General features: G+C 51.2%; 1 protein-coding gene across 8 annotated transcripts; it reads left to right on the top strand.

The window, feature by feature from the left end:
- The first annotated feature begins 36 nt into the window (after positions 1-36).
- Positions 37-27,820, top strand: PAX6 (paired box 6). 8 transcript variants are annotated; one of them, XM_036891819.2, is made up of 14 exons: positions 37-178; positions 6,859-7,039; positions 10,841-10,917; positions 11,278-11,338; positions 14,830-14,960; positions 15,740-15,781; positions 15,876-16,091; positions 16,791-16,956; positions 22,743-22,901; positions 23,380-23,462; positions 23,686-23,836; positions 23,932-24,047; positions 26,637-26,787; positions 27,464-27,820. In XM_036891819.2, the coding sequence occupies exons 4-14, from the start codon at positions 11,329-11,331 to the stop codon at positions 27,547-27,549; spliced, it is 1,311 nt and encodes a 436-aa protein (XP_036747714.1). In that variant the 5' UTR covers positions 37-178; positions 6,859-7,039; positions 10,841-10,917; positions 11,278-11,328; the 3' UTR covers positions 27,550-27,820. The 8 variants fall into 8 exon arrangements, with proteins under 8 accessions (XP_036747714.1, XP_036747717.1, XP_036747715.1 ...); XM_036891822.2 differs by lacking the exon at positions 37-178 and adding an exon at positions 5,722-6,036; XM_036891820.2 differs by lacking the exon at positions 37-178 and adding an exon at positions 6,372-6,661.
- The last annotated feature ends 180 nt before the right edge of the window (positions 27,821-28,000 follow it).

Here is a 28,000-nt window from a genome sequence, read left to right as displayed (position 1 = left end):
AAGGAAAGTTAGCGCCTGCCTGAGCACCCTCTTTTCTTATCATTGACATTTAAACTCTGGGGCAGGTCCTCGCGTAGATCGCAGCTGTCAGATCTGCCACTTCCCCTGCCGAGCGGCGGTGAGAAGTGTGGGAACCGGCGCCGCCAGGCTCACCTGCCTCCCCGCCCTCCGCTCCCAGGTAACCGCTCAGGCTCCGGCCCGGCCCTGCCCGGGGCCGCCGCCGCCTCTCCTCTGCCCGCAACGGGCAATCCAATCCAAGTCCTCCCCAAGTAGCCCAGGGCTTTGATTTTTTGCTTTTAAAAGGAGGCACACAAAGATGGGAGTTACTGAGGGTGGGATAGGATAGGGGTGGGAAAGTGTCTTGCTTTGCCGAGTGTGCTTTTCTGCAAAAGTAGCAAAATGAGCCAGTCCCCAGACTGAACTTCCAGTTTGGTGCCCCGCTGGAGGGAGTGGGAAGGAGCTGGGAATCTGCTACCTTCTGCAGAAGCCGCTCACGATTACGAGATACGCAAGGGCGGGGTTGCAGTTTGCACCCAGAACTCCCTAGAATCGCAGTTCACGACATTCCCGCGTGAAGTCCCTACCCGCGCCTGGAGCGCTTGCAAACGCCGCGCTGTAGGTCGGACGAAGTGCAGCAAAAGTTTCCCGCGGTTGCCAAGTGTAGATGGTTGGACCGAAACAAAGTCTTAGAGATGGGAGTTCGTTTCTCAGAAAGAAGCAGAGGAGAAGAGGACGAAAGAATGCTGCACTTAGAGCTGGGCAACGCATAAAGCCCCCAGCGTGTGATTTGAGCTTCACTTCGGAAGACCTAATAATTAGCGATTCTCACTGAGCTAGAAGGCGGGCTCGGGTTACCTTCGGCTCTGCGCTTGATACCTCGGTGGGAAGCTGGTGGGCTCCAGAGGAGCCGGGGACTTGAGTGGCTGGGAGAGCAGTGCCCAGCCACTCTCCTAACCCCAGACGGCCCAAGTCAGGTGCCAAAAGTTTCCCTGAAGTGGGTCAGGGAAGGGACAGCCTCCAACTTAGATTAACTCGTGGTTCCGCAGGACCAAAGTTCTGGGAGTCCATCCCCAAGTGGCCAGAGATGCCGGGGAGGGCGTAGATGGCTGGGGAGGCCTGCAGGTCAGGCCCTGGGCTCACCTTTCACTCCCAGCCGTGCTCCTGTCGCTCTAGACCTCCTAGGGGAACTTTCGGAGGACGTTGGTATCTATCTGTGATGGGTGCTTGGGACCACTGCTCGGCTCTGAGCGGGGCCGTCCCGTGCCAACCTCCGCACGGAAGCAGGGGAATGAGAAGTGGCCGCTGGGCCGTGCTCCTTACCTGGGCCTGGGTTCTCTGCTCCTCGGGCTCCTTTCTCCAGAGCTGGGCAGCGAGCAGGTTGCCCGCTTCACAGTGAGAAGTGGACCTTCTCCTCCAGCCATAAATCAAACCCAGTCATCCTTGGGCCTCCTCCCTCATTAGAGATGTTTATTGGAGATTGTGTTTATTCGGCTGTCACGGCGAGAAGACTCAGTGACATAATTACCTCTGACCAGAGTCCTCACCCAGCGCCCAGGGCGAGGCGGGTCCCTCCTCTGTCGCTTTGTCACTCCCGTGTCCTCCTTGAGTAGAGGAGTTATGTGGCTGGCTTGTCTTTTTTTTTACCCCTTCAGATCCGCTCATATAATTTGGATTATAAAATGAGTTACTCAAATTTTCTCAGGGCCTGGGTGTTTACTTGTCTGTTTATTTAAGAATTTGAAAGGAAAACCGAAGGGAACCTAACGCCCCTCGGGGTGGAAGGGGGCAGCGCTGGAGAGAGGGAAGGAGAGTCCCTCAATGCGCAAACTTTCTGGCCCACCCGCTGCTGCGCGCTGGGGCTGGCGCTGGAGCCCCACCGGAGTAGTGGCTTGCTGACCAGGAGGGATGGACTTCGATACTGGTGGTGTTATTTGTTGTTTTATTTTTTTCCTTCTTCTCTCGGGAGGAATCTGAGGCTTCAGGGCCCCAGGCTGAGAATTCTCCAACTCTTCCCGGCCAAACTCGCTGGAGCCAACCCGCAGCTCCTCCCCCGCTTCTCGCTCCACGGCTGCCTCGGGGCATCGGTTTTCCCCGCTACCCAGGTTTGAAAGTCACCATCTGTGAGGCTGAGTTAGAAAGTGATGAAAAGCGCCGAATTGTCCTCTAATTGAAAATACTTTTTTTTTTTTTTTTTTTGGTGACTGCGCTGACAAATATCTGGGATCCCGGCTTTTGATCCCTCGCTGCCGCCTCTGTTCTCCAATCGCTAATAAAACTCGCATTGAGCCCCTTAGTGCCTTGATTAACAGGCAGATTAACTCTTACGGGGTGGGGAACAGCTTGTCCCAATCAATGTCATTTTAAAAGCCCGATACGCTTAGCTCCGGTTCCCTGGCTGCTCGAGCGAGCCAGCCCTGACATTTGCTCCCTCCTCCTTCTCAGCCTCAAATCCCTCAGCAGAGACCCTGGTCCCCAGCCCGCGTGTTCCCTTCTCCTCTACAGGACAAATTGCAGGAGTCGGTCCCTGGCCTTTAAAACAAACCTCTGTTTAGAGAGGGGATCTCCAGGGAGAAGGGACAGAGGTGGCCTTGGCTTCCTTTTCGTTTGAAGCTGAACTCCTGCCTCTTAAAGGCAGAGGAAAGAGCAGATGGGGAACCTTCTCGGGTGACGAAATGGAAAGCAAACTTTCCTAGGAACCCTATTTGAAAAATCGGAGAGTGCCACTGATTCCAAGTGCCCTACATATCAGGGGTTTTAAACCTGGTCCCTGTCCGGACTACAGCGTGTGGGGTCGGAGAAGCAAAGCCTTGGGAGTACGACCTGCCGGGCTGCAGGGATCTCTTCTCTGCGATACCAGTGAGCAATGTTGTTTTTAAAGTATTTTTCGAGGGGAGCGCAGAGAGAAAGAGAGATGCTTGCCGCCTAAAGTGAACGGAAGCGACTGAACCCAGAGAGCACCCCGACACACTTGCCATTTGGCAGGAAGCGAGGAAGGGCGAGGCACTGCGGCTTTCCCCAGCTGAGCGTGGCCACAGCCCGGAGAAACCACCCGGCCGGCTCCTGGCTCTCCTCCTTTTCGCGGTGCTCTGGGCTCAGCGAGGCTGCTGGGTGAGCTGGAAACCTGCAGGTTGCTGGAGAGAGGAGAGGGAGAAAGGCCCCGAGTGGAGGAGGCGGCCGGAACTGGGAGGTAGGGGTGGGCTCCTTTGCCTTTCGCGCTCGTTTGACCCGTTTCGCCAACTCCGCTATCCAGGGAACCCATCTTCCCAGGGCCTGCAGAGAGAGTGCCCTTTGAGGCTCTGCAGATTGACGCAGGTGTCTGCGGAGACTTCCCTCCTCCAAAGAAAGACTCGTTGCCACCCTTCCCAGCGCGCCAGCCCTGCGACTCTGCTTGGCTCTAGAAAGCGACAGTTCAGAGGTGTCACAACATCGGGTGGGAGGCTCTTGGTTCCGAAGCCGGGAGCCGAAAGCATATCCCCGAGAGCTGGGCGAGTTTCTGCCTCGCTCGAGGTCGCCTCCGGACCGGAAACCTCGGCAGCGGAACAGGCGAATGCCAGGGACCGCTGAGGGTGAGACGCTGCCCGATCTCACACTTACGCACCGATACTGGCCATTGGCTCCGGGCGCTATGAGCGAGCGGCGATCCCCAGCGTGACTCTCTCGACACAGAGAGCCTCCCCCTACCGGGTGGGATGACCCCGGCGGCCCTGGAGGAACAGGAGGACGAGCTGTCCTCCCTGGGCGCCAAGGTGCGGCGGACAGGGCAGGACCCAGGGAGAGGAAGAGTCGAGACAGAAACCAAAGGCGCGACGCCCTGGTGGGCAGCAAGTGGGCCTCGGTCGTGTTGGAACCCGCAATTAAAATGGCGACCTGCAAGTTGCCTCAGCTTTGCGCACACCTCTAGCCCTGGCGCGCTGCACCTCAGTCCCAGCACCCCGACCGGCCGTGTCGCCCCCAGAACAGCTGCTTGGCGGGGCGCCCGAGGCTCCCACGGGATAGAACAGCACCCCCAGCCTCCTTGAGCCTAGTTCGGAGAGAACGAGAAATCTCGCTGTCCTTAAACTTTGAAAACTCTGCCTTCCTTACGGGCTGCGCTCTCCCCCAAATACTGACACGTTGGAAGCAGCAAGTCCTTGTTTCTTGTTTGTGCAGAGGGGTTTCCAAGAGTCCTTCTCCAGCTCCCACCCCCACCCAATGACGTCAGTGGTATCCGCTCACGGCTCTTCGCCTCTTTATGATTTTTTTGTTGTTAAAACTTTTCTCCTAGATGAGGTGGGGGTAGTACGGGGTGGGAGAAGGAGCTGATTCAAAGAGCCAGTGTGCCCTGGGGGAAAATAGCAACAAGATTACTGCTGCTTCTTTCCGAACCAAAGATTAAGAAGGTGCTAATCCACTCGGTCGCTAATTGAGGTTGTAAAAATGATATTCGCCTCCACTTCGGACAGTCTCTGGGCCTCTGGGTCTCCCCCACTCCCTTTCGCTTATATCCAGTGGAGTTGAGTTCAAGGGTCTTTAATATTTGTTTGAGAAGTAAAATGGGGAGAGAAAAAGAACGCAGACTCTTGCCGGTCTGGGACCTGGGCCCACTGCCCCACTTCCCGGGATCCTCTGAAAGTCGCGGTCCTACGAAATCTTGCAGCGCGGAGGTCGCTGACCTGGGCGCCTGGTGTCACCTCCTTCGCCTCTGGCCTGAGTTTTCTCCCGGTGCAGGGTGCGTCTGGGCCAGGGAAGGACCGTCCCCAGGCCGAGATGGTGAGCAGGTTGTGTGACTCCAGCGTTGGCCTGCGGGGAAGAGGCCTCCACTCCTCCGGAGCTCTGACCTGGCCCCTTGGTTTCAGCCTTTGAGGGTCCTGATTTGGGACAAGAATGTGAGGTCCAGAGTAGGCCTGACAGTCTGAGGGGCACTCCCAGGGGCAGATGCCACAGCGCAGGTCAGCAGGGAGACGTGGGTGCACAGACTTTATTGATGAGCTTTGACTTTCAGCACTTTTCATAAGTCAAGAGGAGTCAAGTGTACCCAGGGGTGGCTTTGTTTCAGCTTCCCCACCTCAGCTCTTCCAACCCCATTCTACACTGCCGGGTTCTGGGATGCGTTCCCCATCCTAATCTTTCCCTCTTTTCCCTGCGCCGGGCCTGCAAGCTCCGAATGCATGGGACTTCTCAGGACTAGGCAGCCTCTCCCTCCCCTGTCACCTTAACTGCAGGCGCGGAGGGGCGCCTTTGGAGTGTACTGAGGTGTGTCCTAATCGTTCGGCATTCAACAAATGGACCTCTGGTGTGTGGTCAGAAGAGAAAAGCCATTTACTTACTTTCCTCTTCGGTTTTCTGGCAACGGCTGAAGGGGAGCTGCCTTCGTGAACTGAGCAGACCCAGGAGAGGGAATCGTGGTGGGAAGATACAGGATACAGGCACCACGCACAGATAACAGGTGGCACACAACCAATATGCTGACACACCGATATCCCTGGCGAGGACACACGCGCGCACACGCTCTCTCTCTCTCTCTCTCTCTCTCTCTCTCTCTCTCTCTCTCTCTCTCTCTCTCTCTCTCTCTCTCTCTCTCCCAGCATTGGACATCGCCCCCATCCCCGGCCACCACCATCTCCCCCTTCCCTCTTATTTCCCCCCTCTCATCCCCTCCTCTCCGGCTTCTGGAAAAGCAGCCGCCGCACTTAGTCAACAAACGGCACGTGGGAGAAGTTGGTGAGTGTTTGGTGAGGACTCTTCAGGGCTTTTCACAAGAACCCTCTGTACACAAAGTAAGTGGCGTGTTTGCTCGGGCCTCTCCAGCCCGGTCGGTGCCTCCACTCAGCTGCGCACCGCCGCTTCTGAAAGGAGAAAGGACGGAAGAAAAGCCCAGGGAAGCGAGGCTGAGGGAATGGGCCGGCCCGGGAGCCCTGGACTGAGGAGGCCGCCCAGCCTCCCCGGGTTCCCAGCTCCGCGGCCTCCTCGGCCTAGGCTTCGCCTTAGCCTCCGGCCGCGTGTTGCTGCAGGGAACAGTGCGGCTCACGCCTCTTTTCTCTTCTTCCTAGCGGCCAGGTGGGCTATGGCGCGGCCACTGCTGTGCTCTATGTCCCAGCGCCCAGGCAGGGATGGGAATGGGGCGGGAGGGGAGGGCGCACGGGGGCGGGGCGGCAGGCCAAGCTGCGCTGGAGTTGGCAAAAAAAGAGTTGCGCAGAGTTGCAGAAACTTGTTCCCTTCATAAACTGGGAGTCCCGCGCCCAGCTTAGTGGGGGCAGGGGGATGCAACCCCCAGCTCAGCGGCCTTCACTCAACCCCTCAAGTTCTCGGCCACACTGTGGGCCGCGCTGACTCCAGGAAAGCTCGGAGCCCAGAGATGTCGGCGAGCGCCAGCCCCGGAGCCCAGACGCGGGGGCCCTGCGCCGGGGAGAGCAGCCGGGACCCACCGGCGGGGCAGAAAACAAGTGTATTCATATTCAAACAAACCGACCAATTGCACCAGGCGGGGAGAGGGAGCATCCAATCGGCTGGCGCGAGGCCCCGGCGCTGCTTTGCATAAAGCAATATTTTGTGTGGGAGCGAGCGGTGCATTTGCATGTTGTGGAGTGATTAGTGGGTTTGAAAAGCGAACCGTGGCTCGGCCTCATTTCCCGCTCTGGTTCAGGCGCAGGAGGAAGTGTTTTGCTGGAGGATGATGACAGAGGTCAGGCTTCGCTAATGGGCCAGTGAGGAGCGGTGGAGGCGAGGCCGGGAGCCGGCACACACACATTAACACACTTGAGCCATCACCAATCAGCATAGGTGTGCTGGCTGCAGCCACTTCCCTCACCCACACTCTTTATCTCTCACTCGCCAGCCGCTGACAGCCCATTTTATTGTCAATCTCTGTCTCCTTCCCAGGGATCTGAGAATTGCTCTCACACACCAAACCAGCAGCGTCCGTGGAGAAAACTCTCGCCAGCAACTCCCTTAGAACACCGTCATTTCAAATCATTGTGGTCTTTAAGCAACAGCCGCAAAAAATCACCAAACAAACAAAACTCTTGACAGGAGCTTTGACGAGAGAGGATGCCTCATAAAGGTGAGTCCCCTTCTTTCTTCTTGGTTCATTTTTATTGCAATATTCCGGCAGGTCTCCCCCTTCCCTCCTTCCTTCCTATCCTCTGCTGGTCCCCTCCCCCACTGCAACGCCGGGAGAGTTGGGCCGGAGAAGTTTCCACGCAGGAGCCCAAACTTTCTACTTCCAGCGAAAGCCCGCGTCGGAGGGCGACGGCCGGCGAGCGGGAGCGACGCAGGGCTCGGGGAGGGCGGCCGGCTCAACCCCAGCGCCAGCGCGGGCTGAGCTCGCAGGAAGAACCGAGGCTCGGCGCGCAGCAGCAGCCGCGGCTCCCGGCCCCAGCGTCGTCAAATGCTCCCGACCAGCGGGAGAGGACGAAGAGGCTCTGCGGGGCCCCAGGCCCGGGAACGGCTGCAGAGACCAGCCGCCGCCGGGCGCTTTGTCCAGCCTAGGGCCCAGCGAGCGCGCAGAGAGCGGGTGTGCGGAGAGATCGCCGAGGGAGCCGGCTCGCCGCGCCGCCGCCCCGCCGGCTTTGTGCAGCGCTCGGCTCGGGCACGGAAGAGTCGGCTGGCACTCGAGCGCCGAGGGGCACCGCGCCCGCCGCCAGCCAGAGCAGAGTCAGTCGGCAAGGCAGCCACACGCTGGAGGCAGAGAGAAAGAACGAGCGAGCGGGAGCCGGGGAGGAAGCCACCAGGCCAAGGCGGTCGGACGCTCTCTCCGAGGGAGCTCGGAGCCGAGCAGGAGGATTGTCCGCTTCCATCCAGCTCCTAGGCTCTTGGCCCCGACTTGAGCGCAGGGCTCGAATCCTGAAAACTCTCTGCTCCCCAGGCTTCTCCCAACCTTCGCCCTCGCCCTGCGAAAGCTGGGGTCCTCCCTGCCCTCCAGTCCCCAGCGCTCGGTGGGTATTTTTCCTTGTGTTCCTCTGACAAAGCTGCACACGGTGTTGCCATTTCAACAAGTTTGGAGGTGGAAAGGTGGATTGCTTTTTTTTTAATAATCCAAATCCCCTGAATTTTTCTTTGTGAGGCCTTAAGAAAAATATGAAAGCATTGGCTTTCTCCTCCGTCTGATCACATCCTCTCCCAGCTAATTAGTCTGAGTAATTTGAGAGCTTTTCGATTCTAAGACCCCAGGAGGAAAAGTGTCTTTTCAAAGTTCGTAAAGTTGTTGCCTCTTTCCCTGAGCAGATTTTCTCAGTCTCCGTGCACCATAATAGCCCTGAATTTTAGCAAGTGTAATTGGGGGGAAATGGAGTTGAATTTCAAGTGGAAATGCTTTCTTTTTCGAGTGCTAAAAACCCGGTCCTCCAGTCATGAGTGATTTCTAGAAAGTTTAAAAACAAAGTGATGGTGGTTTCTTTTTTTCTCTCATACTCTCCAAAGCTCCCTAAACTATTTTGGATATTTAACTCAAACTTGGGAAGGTCTGAGGAGGGGGCGGGAGCAGAAAATGAAATGAAAATCTTAAGAATTTGAAAGGCTTGATGAGTTTACCAAGGAGAAATCTAGTTGTTGCCTTTGACATTACATTTTTTAATAGGCGGCAACCTTTGAAAACGTCTGAAGGCAGTTTGACTAGTTTTTATCTTATTTGGCCCTAGAGAGTGAAACTTTGTCATCTTAATTGCTAATTACTCTTTGGCTGGGGGCTGACAAGGCCTAAAGTAAGCAAGCCCCTTCATCCTAGCTAAGGAGTTTTGGGGATGGATTTTGAGAATTAAGCAATTAAAACAACAGCATTTGAAAGCTGAAGCTTGTTTCTGAGATGGGGGAAGACAGTGGCCCAGTGGCCTAGTGGACCAAGGTCCCAAGCAACTGTAAGTTGTCTGGAGTCGCCTGGGTTCCTGACGCGGGTCTCTGACTCCGCTAGGACTGTAGGAAACCCCCGGCTGAGCTGGGGGCTCTGGCGGCAGCTAGGGGTGTCTGGTGTTTCTGTGCACGAGTGCTTCCGGGTGTCGGTGTGCCCGGCTTCCCAGGTTACTTTTCCACTAAGTGTTAACGATGATTACTTAAGTAATTAGAAAGCTTCTTAGCCGAGATGGGGGTAGGAATGGAGCAGAACCAGAATTTGAAATGCTTCTACCTTCCCAGTTGCTTCGAAAATTAATCGGCCAGGCCTTTCTGGAATCAGCTAGTGATTTTTTAAAAATAGTTTCAAGAATGTACGGGCTAGGATGGGAGCATTTAGTTGTGGTTGAGTACATCGTGAGTTGCAGAGAGGAGTTCAGGAAGTTTTGCCCTTTCTAAGAGAGTTCTACTCCCTTTCTCCCTTTTTGCTACTACTTTGTAGTTTCAGAGCCCCACTTGGGGGTAGGGGGGCACGTTCTGCTCAGACTGGGATTTCTGCCTGTACTGGATACAACTGTGCTCCTGGGGAATGAAAGAGAGGAGGGAGACTTTGAGAGCCAACCCAGCTAGGGGTAACTGGGTAGCCCTCTGCTGCTATCAGGCCACTTCAGAAGCTGGGAAAAAGTCTTTCTCTTAAGTTTATTTTTATGGATTTAAGCTGCCTCCCAGCTAGTTAATAAATCAGACCATATATATATATATATGGCCTGGAAGAGAAAAAAAATGTGCTTGGAATTCTTTGCTTGAAAACAGGCAAAATTAATAATCACATCAGGCAAAACAGGACAAAGAATGAATTTTTTAGTTTAGTTTTTTTCTTAAATAGGAGAAATGATGCTGTGACTATTTAATTATTTTACCCCCCCCCCTTTTTGCAAACCTCTTGAATGGGTTCTTTATTGTAACTCTTTCTTCCCAATTGAGCTCCCCACGGTGCCGTTGTATCTTTTTACAGCCCCTAACAACTCACACCAGTAACACAATTACCTCCAGATATTTATAACAAGAAATTACTTTTCTATTTTCTCTCCCCAGAACCACCTTCGTAGGGGAAGGCAGGGAGCCAGTGGTGGAGGGGGAATCTTGGGGAATCGTACTGGGTCAGGATTTACAAAGTGATAAGTGTCCCTCTGTTCCCTTTGTGAGTTGGTGGATTGTTGGTACATTTGGTTGGAAGCTGTGTTGCTGGTTAGGGAGACTCGGTTTTGCTCTTTGAGTTTGGGGAGAGCTGGAGAATAGAAGCCATTGTTCGCTGTCTGTAGGCTTTGTCGACCACGCTCACCCCCTCCTGTTCATACTTTTTAAAGCAGTGAGGCGAGGTAGACAGCGTGTGTCACAGTACAGTAAAAGGGGGGAAGATCTAAACACCAAAAGAGAAGTTAATCACAATAAGTGAGGCTTGGGGGAAAAAAGTTGGCTCGTCACTTTCAAAGTTCCAGAAGGGCTGGGAGATGGGTGGAGTGGGGGCCTGACTGGGAAGCTTTGAGAGGGGAGAGTGAAGGATGAAGGGGTAACCAGAGAGATAGGTGCTGGGGCCTTGGAGTAACAGAGGAGGTGAAATTCCTTGAGAAGGGAGAATGGCTCTGCAGCCCTCCCCACCGGCCGGAGCCAGCACCACCAGGCACCCCAAAGTTCTGTGATCCCTTTCTCTCCACCTCTAAACTTCAGGCATCAGTCCACAGCCTCTGTTCCTTACCCCGCTGTTTCACCTGTTCTTCTATTTCCCTGTTTCCTGATAGTTTGCAACATGGGTCCCTGACATGTCAAATTCTCTAATTTTCCCAAACCGGGCCAGAGTAGCCACTTCCAAAAGGTGGGGACTTCTGCAGGAGATGCCATTGGAAATATGGGTATAACTCTGGCATTTAGGGTTTTTTGGCAGTTTGAGCCCTAGGTGCACTTTTTCCCCTCTGAGAGCCCATGGGCCTCTGCTTTTGAGCCACAGTTTGATATACTTTTCTCTTCTGTTTTGTCTTAGGGGGAAGACTTTAACTAGGGGCGTGCAGATGTGTGAGACCTTTTATTGTAAGAGTGGACAAACATCCCAGATTTCAGGCAAGTTCTGTGGTGGCTGCTTTGGGCTCCCAAACTGAAAAGATTCAGAATGCTTCTTCATTGTTATTCAGATAAAGGAAAAATTCAATACTGAGTCATTGTTTCTCCTGATTAAAGGGTTAACTACTAATGGATTTGGGGGAAACAGATTGGGAATATTGGAGTATTTTGTTTGTAGCCCAAAGTGTAGGTGTTGCACGCACTGGAGGGCAGAGATGACCCTCAGATTGCCCCAAGCGACAGAGTGGATCATTTCCTAAAGAAGGGGCATTCTCCTGTCTTGGCTCCAAGTCATTCTTGGTTGGGATATAGACTTACCTGGCACAAGCCCAGGATTAATGACTATATTCTTACTGACAGAGCCCCATATTCGAGTCCAGTGGGATCCCACGGCCCCCAGCCAGCGCCATCATGCAGAACAGTAAGTGCCACTGGTCTTTCTCAGACTTCGGGCTGGGGAAGCACAGACCAGCAGGTCAGGGGAGGGCATAGAGGTTCCCGACATCTGTGCCAGTCAGGCTGCCTGGCACGAGGGAAGAGGCCTGGGGGCCTGAGGCAGCTGCGCCCCCCTCCAGGCCTGGCAACCCGAGAGGGGAGGGCATTTGCTCTGCAGTTCCAGCTCCTGCAAGAACAGGGGCTGGGCCCTTCAGAACAGCCCGTTTGAGTTTGTGAAGCTGAGGTAGAGAAACCCCATCCCCCCCAAATCCTGTAACTCACACTCCTCCCCACCCCTGCCCGGGCTCTGACCCCAGAGAGAGGGGCTGGGCTGAGTTGGGCGGGGCGGAGGCTTCTAGTTGCGGGAAGAGAAGGAGGCCCCTTTAGGCACAGCCAAGACTGAATGTTTCCACCATGGGTGGGTGGGGGGTCAGGGGCTCCCCTCCACCAGTTATTCTCAGGGCAGTTCCTCGCCTCCCCACCCCAGCTATGGGCCTTAGGAGACAAGGAGAGCAGGGCACGTAAGCCTGGGTGGGGATGAGGAGGTAAATTCAAACTCTGGGGTTCTTAAGGGGCACTGGTGAGAGAAGGTTTACTGGGTCGAGACAGGAAGCTGAGGCCCACCCAGCCCTGGTAGCTGCAGCTGTGTGCGTCCTGGTAGTTGCAGGGCCAAAGTGCATTTGATTACCCCGCTCCAGTGTCTCTCATCCTCCCTCTGCCCAGGTGCCTTAGGCCCCAGCCCACCTTCCTGCTGAGTCTGTGGGAGCTGGTATGTGGCAAGGCAAGACTGGAGGCCAGTGAAACTAGGCCTGGGTTGAAGTGTGGAGTCTCGATGCAGTTTAAGGCCTCAGCTGTGGTAGGGGTGTGAAAGGCTTAAGTCTTTTAGCGAGCTTCCCTTGCCAAAGGAAGAGGGTCCCAGGCGCCTCATCCATTGGCCCTGGTGGCGCTAGCTGCTCCTCATGCTTGCACAGCTGGTGGGCTTAAGGCACAGGAGAGGGCTCAAATATGGTGAGCCTTAAGGTGGGTTAGTTGTGCAGAACCTGCCAGGCCCTGGGGCTTGGCCCAGAAGGCACCCTTCCTGGGAAGGCAAGTCTGCCCACCTCTTCTGGCAGCAGGGTCCTCTCCCAGCTTAGGCTCCCTAGCGCCAGACTCTCCGTGGCCTGGCCAGGGCGCGCAGGGCCGAGCATTTGCCGCTTCGGTCTGGCTGCTGGGCTCCGAGGGGCACGGGGTCGCGGGCCGGCCTGCAGGGCTTTGTGCCGCTCCTCCCGGGTGTGCGCAAGGAGCAGAGCATCCAAATTGACACCATATGTTTTCCTATCAGATGCTTCGCGGTCGAATTCTAGGTGCATAATCATCGCCACTGGGCTAGCTCTCCAGCCGTCCCTAGGGAAGGGACATAATGATTGAGGCTTAACCTCTGAAGGGGAACTTAGAACTGCACTTCCTCGCTGCCATTTCGATGCTGGCAGAGGCGACGTGGCCCTGGCGTCTCCTGGGCAAGCACCCGCCTGCGGTCTCTGTGGAGGCAGGCACCTTATTTTTTGCAGTGGGGGGAGAAGGAGGGAGGTTTAGGATTAGCCGGCCTCACTCGCCTTGGCATTCACAGACTGGGAATTTCCCAGGCTGTGCATGAAGTTTGGAAGTCTTTCTCTCTGTGGGGCAGCCTTTCTCTTTGAGGGAAAGCTCCCTTCGCCCAAAGGGAAAGCTCCGTAGCTGGAGCTGTAGGTGGGTCTTTTGAGGCAAAGCGAAGGCAATGAAGGGAATGTAGAGGAAACTGGAAGTACAGACTAGGCCTTGCTTTGTTGGAGAAACGGTGTCCCCAAGATGTCTCAGCTCGCGCTGGGCCGGGCTGGGAGTCCAGATCCCCCAAATGCCTGTCATTTCTCATTGAATTGAAGCTCTGACCCCACCCCCATTCAGTGAGTTTCCCCCCTATCTGCGCCAAGCCTTTGGCTACCCTGAAAATGCGGCTCCCCTCGAAGGGCTGAAAGAGTGCAGTTTAATCTTGTCTGAGTGATCTACAAATAGGGACGGAAAGGGTCGTTTTATCACGGTCCTGTTTGTCGTGACGATGCAATTTCCCGGAGCGGAGCACTGTCACAAAGTGACAAGGCTGCCACAAGCGCCCCGACTGATCTTTTCAATTAGCCTTCCGTGCATGATCTGGAGCGACTTCCGCCTATTTCCAGAAATTAAGCTCAAACTTGACGTGCAGCTAGTTTTATTTTAAAGACAAATGTCAGAGAGGCTCATCATATTTTCCCCCCTCTTCTATATTTGGAGCTTATTTATTGCTAAGAAGCTCAGGCTCCTGGAGTCAATTTATCAGAGGCTCCAAGGAGAAGAGAGGAGAGGAGAGGAGAGAACTGGAAAGCTGAGCTGGGAGCCACGTCTTCTCCTGGAAGGGCTGCTCTCTAGAGTCGGGGCTGCAGGTTGGAGACTTTTAAGGAAATGGAAATTGGCAATTAGCTTTATTTGTGTGAATGTGGTTTCTGGGGAAGGGGCTACAGAGAGGTGCTAATTTCCTCTTCCTATTCTCTAAGATCACACAATAGGGTGAGGTTTTGAGATAAAGGAGGGATGGGGGGACACTGGTGTGGTCTTTCCCTTTTCGCTTTTTGTTTTTTCCTAATATGTATCGTGGGCTGTCAGGAGAGCCAAGTTTCACAGTGAAAGTAGGGTCAAGCGAGCTGCGGCTGGTGCAAACAGACCTCCGGACTCCCAGCTCTCGGCCCTGCTGCGACGCTGGACTACTTTGTGGCTGGGGCTTCTCTGGGGCTCCGACCATCAAGTGGGCAGTGAAGGCACGGAAACAACCCAGGTCGGGGTTTACTAGCCACAGATAGGCTGTTCTGGTTCTTCTCTACTCCTTTTTCCTTCCCTTTGCCCCTCCCTTTCTTTCTTTTTTAAAAACTCCGGTACTTGTGTGGTGCCTTCGCCAGAGTTTGGAGTGTGATAGGAGACGTTTTGGACTCAGGCGTCCAAGGGAGCGCTGAAGGGCTGTAGGATTTGCTGTCATGGTTCCAACTACAATGTAAAGACCTTGGAGATTCAGTGTGGGTTCCACAGTTTGCTGTGACAGTCAGAGGGGACCTCTTGGGGGGTGTTATTTGAGCTGATTGTTTGTACCTTGTGGTTTCAGAGGCTGGCTGAGGCATTTAAGAAGTAGTGGGCTGGGGGCACTGCTGGGCTGGTGGCGTGAGGTGCCTGTTTTCTTGCTCTTTGGCATATGTTTATGGTGCTTCCGCAGTCCGGGGGCCAGAGCACGGCTGTGCTTGAGGCTGGACTGCCTGGTGCTCTGGCGGGGCTGTGGGTCCTGTTGGAGTTTGTGACTGATAGCGGGGACGACTAGCGGAGGCTGTCCCGGGCTGGCAGGGAGCTGAGGGTCCATTGTGGTTGTCTCCTCTCCTCCTCCTCTGCTTTCTGCTTCCTCTTCCTCTTCCCCTGTCCTCTCCTCTCCTCCTCTCCTCTCCTCAGGTCACAGCGGAGTGAATCAGCTCGGTGGTGTCTTTGTCAACGGGCGGCCACTGCCGGACTCCACCCGGCAGAAGATCGTAGAGCTAGCTCACAGCGGGGCTCGGCCGTGCGACATTTCCCGAATTCTGCAGGTGATCCTCCCGGCGCCGCCCCACTCGCCGCCCCCGCGGCCCTCCACTCTCAACGCCCTCTCTTCATTTCTTACTGCAAACGCTGCTAATGATGGACCCTCCTCGCCCACCCACTCACCCGCCTCTGGCCCCACACCACTCCCCTGCCTTCCCGCTTCCCCCTTTCCTTCCCTGTCTCTTTCAACCTGGGTCAGTCACATAAAATAACTCATCTGCTTAAGAACAAAAAATGTATTTGTGTCAATTAAAAAAAAACACTTTTCTCTTTCCATTTGGTAAAAAAATTAATTGTGATAACAGTTTATGAGCTATAATAAGCTGAGTTATATAAACCGGCATCATTCCATTCCCTTCTCCCTTATTCCATGCTTACCTCAGATTTTAGATATTTGCATTCTTCATATTCATAGTCATGAAGGATACATATTGAGTTAAAAAGGCAAATGCTATTACTTTTCTCCCTAGCTCACATTTACTCAATTGGGCATATTTTTAAAGGAAAAATAAGTAAAAATTCGGTTTATTTGCCCCTTTTGCTCATTAAAACATAACACCACTTTAAGCAAGGGCAGCACAAGAAAATGAATCTGATTTCGTTTTGATGCATCTTGAGGCAGTGTTCAAGAAAAGTTTTTTTTGAAAAAACTCGTAGGGTTTTTTTTAGTTCAAACTGTTTGAAAGTATATTTGTAGTTTTTAGGGCTACAAATGTAATTTTAAGAAAAAAAAGCTCTCTACAGTAAGTTCTCGTACCATTGAAGGTATATTTTTGTGTTATAGACCCATGCAGATGCAAAAGTCCAAGTGCTGGACAATCAAAACGTAAGCTTGTCATTGTTTAATGCATACTTAAACAATTTTATTTTTGTCTTGAAATTATTAATAATGTGGTTTTCTGTCCACTTCCCCTATGCAGGTGTCCAACGGATGTGTGAGTAAAATTCTGGGCAGGTATTACGAGACTGGCTCCATCAGACCCAGGGCAATCGGTGGTAGTAAACCAAGAGTAGCGACTCCAGAAGTTGTAAGCAAAATAGCCCAGTATAAGCGGGAGTGTCCGTCCATCTTTGCTTGGGAAATCCGAGACAGATTATTGTCCGAGGGGGTCTGTACCAACGATAATATACCAAGTGTAAGTTCACTGAGAACATTCCCCCTCCCTGCCCTAAGCTCCATGCTCTTTCCTCTTTACCATTTTTTCTTCACCAGCTCCCCTGACTCAGTATCTTTCTGTCTTTGTCTCCTCCCTGCTCCACGTATGTCTCCTCTGTACCTGGGGATGTTGAGAAGAGCACTCTGACCTTTTTTATGATCTGGAAAATGGGAGTCAAGTGTGGGGAGTTGTTCACCTCATTTGCATGCTGCAATGTAGAGGGCGGAGGCACCTTGGGAAAGGCACTTGAACCAAGAAGGAAAATGAAAATGAAAATCAGATTCTAACTTCTGAATCACCTGCTTGAAGGTGTCAAACATCCATTTCTACCCTAATATAAAACAAAGCGAAAAAAAGCTCTAAACCAAGTCTTAATCTTTTTGGGGGAACTTTTTTTAACAAAGCGAAGCAACCATGTGAGTTAGGTCACCAGAGACTCAGAGCAGTGGTGAAGGAAATGTCCCCTCACTCACCCACCCAAGTTTCCATCCCCAAATTGATGGGTGTCATTCTATCCACATGTCTCTGCAAATCTACTCACTGTCCCAGGTTGGCTGAGAGTTTTTAATGTGTTAAGGGTGTTCTTTAAGTGGGTGGGTATGCTGAGATGGGGACTTACAGGGCAACTGTGTCTTCAGGAGACACTACCATTTGGTTGGATTTTTATTTGATTTCCAGGTGTCATCAATAAACAGAGTTCTTCGCAACCTGGCTAGTGAAAAGCAACAGATGGGCGCAGATGGCATGTATGATAAACTAAGGATGTTGAATGGGCAGACCGGAAGCTGGGGCACCCGCCCGGGTTGGTATCCGGGGACTTCGGTGCCTGGACAACCTACGCAAGGTAAAACCTGAGCACCCATCATCAAAACTCTTCATACATACAACCCTTTGCCCATTCTCTTGTCCCGCACCCTTTCTCCTTCTTGGCTTCTGTGCTTGGAGAATATAGTGGAGAGACTCTTCACAGACTTGGAATACACTGACTTGCACTGTGTATGCAGGTGTTTGTTGAACTATCTGGTTGGCCTGGGAATTCAAGGGTTGTGTATGCCAGGAATAGTATGCACTGGGCTGGTGTGTGTGTGTGTGTGTGCGCGCGCGTGTGTGTTATGGGCAGGAGTATGTGTGTGTGTGTAGGAGCTAGCTGTGTGGTGTCCTATTCAGATCTGCCATTAAAATGCACGGAGAGCCCCCTTGCTGTAGAAGTGTGACAAGTTAACACACTGACAGACTGTGAGGTAAACATAATTGTATCGTTTTGCTTTTTGCTGTAATTGACAAATGATGTGACTATGAGTAGGGTGGATATGAGAGGGTGAGCAGCCAGATGCAGGGCCTGGCGAGGACAAGGCATTGGAAGTGGTGGTCTCACAGCTAAAGCCACCCCACCATCTCCCTCCTCTCATCTCTGCCTCTCTGAGCCCTCAGTTCCCACTCTCTGTGGGTGGTGAGTGCAAAGAAGGATGGGGTGAGGATACTGTCAGCTGGACTTCTGGGTTCCCGGAGCTGCTCTCTGGCTGGAAGGAGAGAAGGGTTCTGGGCCATCCCAGGATCTGTGAGAAGAGATGGAGGAAGACCAGCAGACGGGAGTGCGGTGGGGTGGGTTGGCTGTCCCCTCCTCTGCACACACCGAGGTAGCTCGGTCAAGAATAGGAAACAGTTTACTCCGAAGATTAATCGGTATTTGTTGTCCTAGTGACAAGGAGATAATATGTGGGATAATGGGACGTGGCGTCTCCTTCCCCGGAGCACAAGGAAGCATGGGGGCTCCGGGCCCGGCTGGGGGCAGTGGCGCCGGAACGCTGACTGGGCTGCCCGCGCCCGTGCGATCTCGGACCGGCTCCGGGTGCCCTGCGCCTCCACCGAGCCGGGCTAGAGAAGGGAAAATCGGTAACAGTATGCGAAATATCTGGTACAAAGGATGCTTCTGTCACTCGCAAGAATTTGTTATGGGAACAATCCTGTCGCTCTGTAATTGCTCATTAGAGAACGTTTTGTTTCTCATTAAGGCGACATGAATAAGCGTCTAGTTGAAGGAGACAGCTGTAGAAATGTTCCACAAGAGACCTCTGGACACGATTCGGCACCAATTGCCAATTAGACATGTCAGTTTTAAGAGCGGAAAACAATATAGGACGGACACTGGGAAGATAGGGAGCAAAGCGCTTGCTCCGTGTTTCCCAGCGCGGCCGCTAGCCCGCCGAGGCCTCCTGCCGCGCCGGCCCGAGCTTCCCGGGGCGGCCCCACCGGCCGGCTCTCCGGCGCGGCCCCAACCCACGGCCTCCCGCGGCGCGGCGGGCCCACGCACGGGGGCGCTGCCTCCGCAGGCTGTCGGCTAGGGCCCACTCCGGCCTCCGGTGAGAACAGGGGGAGGCAGGCTGAGTGTACTCCACCACCCCCTCGCCTGACCTTTGAAACTGTAGGAGTCCCACGTGTGCACACCCTGTGACACCCGAACTTCGCCCTCCCCAGCAGCCGCCCGCCAGCCCCCGGCAATCTGAGGTCCTGGCGACCCTTCCCCTGCGGAGTCTGGCCCACGGGGTCCGAGCCTCGGAAGGGCGCGGGGCGCAGTGACCGGGTCTGGGAGGGCTGAGCCCAGAGCCTCCTCGCCGTGGGCTGTCGGCGCCAGGCTCACGTCGGCGTGGGGCCTGGAGAGTGGATCCCCTCCTGCCTCCCGAGCGGGACCCAGGCCCAGAGCAGCAGCTTGGCCCGCCCCACCGCTCCCACCAGAGGTGGTGCCGGGTTTGGGCGGCCTGTCGTCCCAGGGAGTGTGAGCGCGGGAAGCGAGAGCCCAATTGCCAGGACCTGGCTATGATGGTTGCGGCGGGAGGTGGCGCTAGTTCCGGAGCTGTTTAACTTCGAGGCGCCGAGCTGCTAGGGAACTCTGGCTCACCAGCTGCCAGTCGCCCTGCCGCCCCCGCCACCCCACTCCTCGGCAACGTCCCCCGGGCTCGGCCGCCGCCCGGGGCTGGGGGGCCGCGGCCGCTGGTGGCGAGCTTCCGCGGCGGCTGACGTGCCCGGAATCCTCAGACTTTTGGTGCTAAGGAGGCTCCCCTCCCTCCCTCGCCCCGTCCCAGCTCGGGAGGCCGTTTCGGGGTTTTAAAGAGTCCATTACTCCGAAAGCATAAGGCGAGGTTAGGTCTCAGAGGGAGACAAATATGGTTTCCATCTGATCAACGCCATGCGGCGGTGAATAAAATCGGGCCGACGTGGGGCTGACAAGAGACAACTCTATCCAGCCTCAATTCTCCAGCGGTTTGGTGGTTTTAGGGATCACGGAGATTTTTTCTTATCTCCGCCCCTCATCCCCCCACCGCCCATAATACCCAGGCCCTCTATAGGATTTAGTCAGTTTCTTTTTCAACAGATGCTACAATGTTTTGATCCGAGCTCCAGAGCTGAAAAGGTGCCGCAACCGGGTTGCTATCTTTTCTTGCTTGTTTTCCGCCTCACTGATTAAGACACTAAGAAACTAAGGAATGATTTTATTTCCCAGCGTCTTTTTTCTTTTTTTTTTTTCTCTCTCTCTCTCTCTCCTCCTTCTTCCAGGAAACAAATCCTATCCCCAGCGTCAGATGGTCCTGGGGCTGGGATAATGGGAGGCGCTTTCACTTGCCTTCTCAGGGATTAGGCTGGAAGGTGGACGGTGCCCATTGAAGCCCCCTTCTTTGCGCGCTCTGAGGGAGCGCCTTTTAAAGAAGATATCTTAAATGTCTGCCATTTAGGTTTATCATGTGGGGCATTTGAGATCCAACTTCTAGTTTTATTTTGTTCAAGCTTTAAGAGTGGAAGGTACAACCACAAAAGGAAAAAAAAAAAAGGACGCCCACTCTACGAGGGACTGCTCCCTCGGCGCTTGCTGAGATCAGTTGCTACTTCCAAAGTAGCAAATAAACTTTCAGTGGTGCATGCTCACGCTGCCTGCCGGGTTGGGGAGGGATCCTGCTGCTGGCATGGGTTTCTCCTGACTTGCCTCTAATTCTGCTCTGCCCCACCCCAACCTCAGCTTTCCAACCCCCTTGACTTTCCTCCTAAGTGTCAATTCTCAAGTGAGCTCCACTCTTGCGTTGGGGTGGGGGCGGAGCGGCGGGTGGGGGGGCGGAGGGGTGGGAGCACGTGTAAATCTCCGTGTTGTAAAACTGGGAAAATGTCACAAAAGCAAACTAGAGCAGAGAATGCTATCTGCCGGGGTCTTCTGAGGGAGACCCAGGCGGCTTTAATTGGTGAGATCGAATGTGCCAGAAAAAGGACTGGGGTCCACCGGAAGGCATGAGTGACCACCCTGGCAAGATGACATTGTGTTCTCAGCGCCCTGAATGTTGAGGGTCACAGATTTTTGTGTTTTCCAAAAGCAGTAAACCAGCGGGCCTTTCTAGCTGCCCAAAAAGGACAATTTCTAAAGTCCTCCTTGTTCTCCTAATCCAAAAAGAAGGGGAGCTCTTCATTTCATTCCCTGAAAACTCCTTGAAAGTCACCCAGAAACTTGGGGCAGTAGATTAGCACAGACACTGTGTCGGCACGTGTGAGTTGAGCTTCTGTCCCTCAGCTGAGCAGCCCTGCCCCAGCCCCCCACCTTTCCCACCTAGGCAAGACAACCTTAAAGCAGAGCCGGCTTAGTTACTAATTCTCTCCCTTCCCTTCCGTTTCCTCTTTCTCTCCCCTTCTGGCTCCATCCTCTTGTCTTCTTTTCCTCTCAGCACTCTCTTCTGTCCTATATACCTTTCTGGCGTCTGCCTCTTCGGAGTTCTCCTCCTTCATCTCTCTCTCCTCCTCCCCTCCTCAACACTCCCGCACACCCTTCCTTCCTGCTTCCCTCCCCCACCTGGGACCCCGGTCTCCTCCTCCCTGCCTGGCCCCCTCCCCGCCACCGGTCCAATCTCCAGCCACCCTCCCTGCCTTCTCTAACCCCCTTCCCTGGCCCCCATCCCCCCTTCATCCCCCCCAGCCAAGCGCCCTAAATAGCATTGAGGCGCCCGCTCTTCGGACATTGATTAATGATGGCAGAGCAGAGGGGTTAACACACTTCACTGAAAAGTCTGTTGACTGGGCTTCTTGTAACACAATGTGGCCCGCTGCACGCCTCAAGAGAATCCTTTTGTTGTCCGCGTTCATTGTGGCCTCAAAATTCTGCCCACGAAAGTTTGCCAACGCTCCTGCCCCAGGAGTTTAATAGTTTCCCTTACTCGCGGGGCATTGTGCAGTGTTGAAAAGCAGCCCCTCGCTATTCAAGTGTTGGTGGTCATCTCAATAGATCTCCAAGGGCCCATATGGTGGCCAGTGCCGATGAATCCGCCTGTTTAAATGGGGAAGAAAGTTGGGGTTTTAAAACATTTCAAAGTTCCTGAAAAGATCCCACTAGATCCTGTCACAATTCCCTGAACTCTTTGAAGGCGCTGCCTATTGTCTCCTGGTTATAAATGATATTCCTGGCCAAGTCGATTCCCACCAAGGCGCCGGGAGAGTCCCCTCCCCCCAATTGGCCAAGCTTCTAACATGGGGGTGTGGGAGTGGGGGCAGTCCCTGTTGGTATCCCTTGGGGACATCGGTCCCAAGGCCCAGGACCCAGCTGGGCCTCGGCGGCCCGGTCAGGGTGGAATCCTTCCCTTCAGACAGGCTGTGGCCTCAGGAGCAAGGTGCAAGTGGAGAGACAGCTTGCCCAAGTGCACATCTTGCCCTCCAAGCAGGAAGGGAAAACAATAAAACTTTCTCCGGTTTAATGATAGAAATTACATTAAAAGTGGTGGAAATGCCCTAATTAAAAATGTACCACTTAAATGATATGCCAAGGATTCAGCTGCAGCATAGCATATTTAGCTAGTTAGTGAACTCTCTACTATTTCTTTTTTAAAATTACACGTTAAAAATTTAAAAGAAATCTTACTTTTCTCTGGTGCAACACATTACAAAGAATGGACAGTCCTTTTATCTAAATATAAAATTCCATTTTCAGCAATTATAGCCTGTTCTTGGTGATGATATAATTACAGCTGTGCTCGTAATAGGTGTCAAGGCAAAGCGCACTCATACAATAGTTGAATAAAACTGCAGAACAATGCGAGCACTTCTAAATTCACAACCTTTAAAATGAAATTGACTGTGCAGAATTCAAATAAAAACTAGATAAATATTTTTTTTTTAAAGATTACAAGCTTGGTTTGGTTTCCTAATAGCATTTTCTACAAACCTATCAACATCTAATTGATTCGATAGGAATTAATGATTATAGATCAGCTGAAATCTTGAACATCACTCTTCTATTTTCCCAACATAGCCATAGGTAAATAAATTCTGTAGGGCAAGGGAACTGGGTGAGGCATCTGGGGAATTAAGGTTAGTTATGTAAGAGCATTTTAACTGGAAACTTCAGAGCTGGTTTTGTCATTCAGAAAAAAAAAATGCCACTCTATCCATGTCTATATTGCATAGTCACGTGTTGATAAAACAGAAAATGGTGGACAGGTAACATTATGTCACTAATGCCTTTTATGAAAAGAAGTCTGACACTTGGAAATGTTTTGGCAAGATTGTCTGAATAGATTGCTCTTGGAGTTTATGGCTATTCCAAGCCCCTTTTGGAGGCTCCATGCTATTCCAAATTCTCATACTGTCCTATTCTTTTTGTTCCAGATGGCTGCCAGCAACAAGAAGGAGGGGGAGAGAATACCAACTCCATCAGTTCCAACGGAGAAGATTCAGATGAGGCCCAAATGCGACTTCAGCTGAAAAGGAAGCTGCAAAGAAATAGAACATCTTTTACCCAAGAGCAAATTGAGGCCCTGGAGAAAGGTGATGGAGTTTTTCAAAGTAAAGAAGCAGTAAATCAAACTAAATGCCACATCGTCAGTACAAAGGGCTAAATTTAGCCAGGGCCCTTTGCATAGAAGACTGAAAAGCTTTCCTTTTTCTTTCCATCTTTTTGTTTTTTTCTCCCTGGGCATCTTCTCAGTATGTGTGTATGTGTCTGTTTTCTTTCTTCTTTTCATGGACCAGTAATTCAAAGGCTTAAAGTCTCACTTCTCATAAAGAAAAAATGATTTGGCTAATCATTTTTGAAGGGTCCTTAAATGAATGTCATTCCAAAGAAAATTTAGCTTGGTTCTGGTGGGACAGTTCTAAGTACAGTCAAACTAACAGTAGTCACAATTTAAAGGGAATCGGGTGGTGGCAACGGAAGTGGGGAGGTGGGGACCCGCTTGATCCAGGGCTTGGGTGACACGTTGTGTGTCGTCTGGCACACCATCGAAAACTCAGCTTACTCTTTCAGAGTTTGAGAGGACCCATTATCCAGATGTGTTTGCCCGAGAAAGACTAGCAGCCAAAATAGACCTACCTGAAGCAAGAATACAGGTACCCAGAGACTGTGGTTTCATGCTTTGTGACGCATATCATTTGTCTTTTCTAGAGACAAAGGTGCTTCTGGGGAACACCGTTGGTTTATTTAAGTGCTAACAGACTCAGTCTGCTGCATACCTGGCTGCTGTCAGGGGACGGGGGTTGGATGGCATAAGTGCCAGGGCCAGGGCTGAGCTGGGAGTCGACACAAGGTTCACCTGTTCCATTTGATTTCCAGGTATGGTTTTCTAATCGAAGGGCCAAATGGAGAAGAGAAGAAAAATTGAGGAATCAGAGAAGACAGGCTAGCAACACACCTAGTCACATTCCCATCAGCAGTAGTTTCAGCACCAGTGTCTACCAGCCAATCCCGCAACCCACCACACCTGGTAATTTGGAGTATTAATACTACTAAGAAATGCATTTTAACCTGTTTGCCCTTGGCTCTCTGACTCTCCCTAACATCGTGTCCCTCTCCCTGCAGTTTCCTCCTTCACCTCTGGCTCCATGTTGGGCCGAACAGACACAGCCCTCACAAACACGTACAGTGCTCTGCCACCCATGCCCAGCTTCACCATGGCCAATAACCTGCCTATGCAAGTAAGTGAGGCTGGCGGCCGCCTGCATACCAGGCGCCTGGGAGAAGCAGGGAGTAGATGGTCAGGGCCCACAGACCTCACGGGCTGTGTATGTACCCTGGGGAGCCCTGCTCACTACACTGATCGGCTTGCCCAGTCAAGTCTGAGATGCAAACAGTCAATTCAATCTTTTAGTTGATTGACTGATTGATCCATGCCTTAAAAAAAAAAACCCAAACCTGATGTTCAGTCCAGTTAATTTGCCTTTTGCTTATAGGATATATTAGCTTGATAATGTTGGGTTGGAATGGGGCATGTTTTGAAACTGTAACACAAAATGGAAATAATGCTGGCACATTATTAGATAGTAAGGTGTTAGTGTACATATAAACTTGCACTTATATTAGTGTGTTCATATTAATGAATATATATCCTGTGTATACATTTTGGACATTATTTAGAGTATGTGTGATAAACTAGTAAAGAAGGATAAAAAGATAAGGAATGGGATCGATATTTGCATAGTGGGGTACACTTTAACATAGAAGAGGGGCTAGTTTTCTTTTTACATTTTGCAAATAAAAAAGGGAATAGGAGGTATTTGCTAGAAAGTTAGTGTGTCTCTGCTGTGAATTGTGTAGTGAGTTGGTGGTGTTCCCTAGCTGCCTGGGGGGTTGATGCTATTCTTTGGGTATAACACCCTACCTCTGCTCTCAATTCTGTCCCAGTTATTTATCAGCTGCTACATGCCCTAGGTCCTGTACTAGGTTAACCCTTTATAATGGCAGTTACGTAAGTTATGTGGGGTGGATTGGAATTTGGAGCTGGATGGGTTCTTGATGGGAAAAAAATTGGTCTTCTGATGGCCTTTCTGCAGTAACTTTCCCAGGACTCTCCTGTTTGTGCAACAGTGAGAAATGCTGGATGGTATAAGACTGGCCAGCCTGAGCCCTGCTGGAAACAGTCCTGGGGTTACACAGATTGTTTATTCTCTACTGAACATCTTTTGCTGGATCTTTAATCCAAATAATAGTGAAACGTTCAGACTAATACAGAAGCAGTTAGAGAAGCAATTTCAGAGAATTATTCACATTTATTTTTATTACATCTGGATATTATTGGCCATAGTGCAATTAATGTAAATTAAGAAAACAGTCCATTAATTGGTGTTGCTATAACTATCTTGGAACTTTGCAGAAGTCAGTTTGCCTAGAGGAGGTTATTTCAGGGATTTAGAAATAAATGCAAGCTGAAATTCTGGCAGGGCCCTCAAGGCCTGCTTGCCTCTTTGAACTTGATGTTAGCAGTCATCTGCTGACTTTAATAAGGCCATTGAGTGTCTTCTTCAGTTTTGTAAATTATAGCAATATCTAGGTTTCTGTGAGGATAGCAAAATGTGTATATGAGAAAACAATTGGAAACTATTAAATAGATGCTGCTGTTCTATTATAGTGTTTCCACATATAGATTGATGCAGGGTCAAGTTATTTCAATGACTTAAAAAAATTACATAACATATATAATTCAAAATGTACATGTATTCATATATAGCCTAAAGAAAATAAAAACTGTCAATGAATCTACTGTTCAGAAAAAATTACTCTTTGAATTTTGGGAGTGCCGGAGTGCTGGTCTATCAATTCATCTGATTAACCAGAATCTTTAATCATTTTATAAAGGATGGGTGTCCCCCTCTGAACCTTCTCTAATGTGTCACCCTCTCTGAGAATATGAATCTTGGAATGCTAAACGTGTCTAAAGTTTGCAGAGTGGAATTATACTCTTATCTTCCTCTTTCCTGACATTACGCTTCTATTCATTCATTCCAAGCTTGCTGCCCTGGCATAAACCCCTGTGGGCTCATGAAGGGTTTTGCCCCAGCTCTGTGTGTTTCTTATTTAGTTATGAGAAAGGTTTATCTCCTCAATATCACCGTTCCAAACTCTTAAGAGGGTAGCAACATGATTTTATGGCTAAAACAACCTGAGTTTTAGGGTCTTTAGGGAAGTCCCAGCTAATTCTCAGGATGAGGCTAGGCATTTACGGACTCTTCTGACCACTTTAATCTGAGATTATTTCTGATCTGCCTCTTCAAAGAATCTTTAATCCTGTGAGCCCAACCATGAAAGGCTCCCAAGGTCCCTAAACCACATTTTATAAGACATTCCTCCCCGTTTTATGTCCCAAAGCTTGAGGTGTGGGATTTGGGGGTCACTGGATTCCCAAATAGATTGGATTTTTAGGGAAGGGTGTGTGTGTTTTGATGTAGTCCTCATACTATAGCTACTCTGTAGATGCCAGCAGAGGTCCAAGATGAAAATGGACAAAATCCTATTAATTTTATGGATAGTGCCAAGTGTCTAGCTCAACAGTTGTCTGAATTTATAGCACTTTCAGAAGTTTGGCGCATAGGCAGCTTTACTCCAGCTGTGGCCAGTGGAAGGACTGCTTGGAGGCTGATCTTCGAGTTCTCCTAAGGGATTCCAGCATATTACCTGAGGGCATCTTTGCCATGAGACTTGTTGGCAGAGCTCCCAGGGAGGGGGGAGCCAGGGCATGTGGGTATGTGGCGGGTTTCTCGGTAACCACAGCTTTGCCTTTCTCCTCTCAGCCCCCAGTCCCCAGCCAGACCTCCTCGTACTCCTGCATGCTGCCCACCAGCCCCTCGGTGAACGGGCGGAGTTACGACACCTACACCCCCCCACATATGCAGACACACATGAGCAGTCAGCCAATGGGCACCACGGGCACCACGTCCACAGGTGAGCCTCTGCTCTCCGCAGGCTGCACAGAGGCGGCCTGTGCAGCTCCTTCTGCCAGGTGATCTCCCTTCACTCAGAGGTTACCTAAAAAGAATGTTTCTCTCTTTGTTGCTTGCTTCTCTAGGAAAAACTAGTTACAAAGGGGAATTCAGTCAAGCTAGATAATAACTTGACATCATATAAACAAAAAGCAAAGTTGTTTTTCCTAAATTTTGCCCTAGAAGTTGTATATGAAGACAAGGCTTGAGAATGTAAGTTTTCTGAGGAGAGATTAGCCAAAGCTCACCAGGGAGGGCTCTCTGGGATGCACGGTGAGAGCTTGTTGGAAGACTTTCCACCCACGTAGCTCCTCCAGGACTTTAGGCCTTTCAGTGCGGCTGAAAAGTACCATGTTGGTTGTCCAGAGATAGCTTTCTTGGTCAAGTTCCAAACATACAAACAAATGGAGGTTTTTTCCTTTTCTTTTGAGTGGGAGGACTTGGGCTTCAATAGATATGTGTAAACAGGTGAGCTGGTTTCTGAAGGTGCTGCTTTTGTTTGTAAGACTTGAAAATTTAAAAAAATACAGCTAAAATGTTAGAAAGTATTTGAGTTTTTTTTTAACCTACAAATTCATACTCCATGCCTGTCTCGCAAAGGGAGTATCTACATGGTTATCTCTTTCATCCACTTCTAGGACTCATTTCCCCTGGTGTGTCAGTTCCAGTTCAAGTTCCTGGAAGTGAACCTGACATGTCTCAATATTGGCCAAGATTACAGTAAAAAAAAAAAAAAGGATATATTGTATTAATTCAGTCAGTGACTATGTGGACACAACAGTTGGGCTTTCAGGAAGGAAAGAAAAAATGGCTGTTAGAAGCACTTCAGTTCTGCAATTGTGTCCTGTATTGCACCACTGGGGAATGGACTTGAAACAAGGACCTTTGTATACAGAAGGCACGATATCAGTTGGAACAAATCTTCATTTTGGTATCCAAACTTTTATTCATTTTGGTGTATTATTTGTAAATGGGCATTTGTATGTTATAAAGAAAAAAGAACAATGTAGACTGGATGGATGTTTGATCTGTGCTGGTCATGAAGTTGTTTAAGAAAAGGAAACAGTGATCAACAAGCTTTGCCACAAATTTAAGAGTTTTATCAAGATATATCAAATACTTCTACCCATCTGTTCATAGTTTATGGACTGATGTTCCAAGTTTGTATCATTCCT

This window comes from Manis pentadactyla, chromosome 9 (assembly GCF_030020395.1).
Source record: "Manis pentadactyla isolate mManPen7 chromosome 9, mManPen7.hap1, whole genome shotgun sequence".
In the NCBI taxonomy this organism is placed as follows: Eukaryota; Metazoa; Chordata; class Mammalia; order Pholidota; family Manidae; genus Manis; species Manis pentadactyla.
This window is presented reverse-complemented; position numbering and strand designations above follow the sequence as displayed.

Excerpts from the sequence above, each read along its gene's own strand:
- PAX6 (XM_036891816.2), top strand. The coding sequence starts at position 13,589 with ATGTCAGAGAGGCTCATCATATTTTCCCCCCTCTTCTATATTTGGAGC. Across the intron at positions 16,092-16,790 it reads CCAACGATAATATACCAAGT|GTGTCATCAATAAACAGAGT; the intron begins GTAAGTTCACTG and ends TTTGATTTCCAG. Across the intron at positions 16,957-22,742 it reads GCCTGGACAACCTACGCAAG|ATGGCTGCCAGCAACAAGAA; the intron begins GTAAAACCTGAG and ends TTTTTGTTCCAG.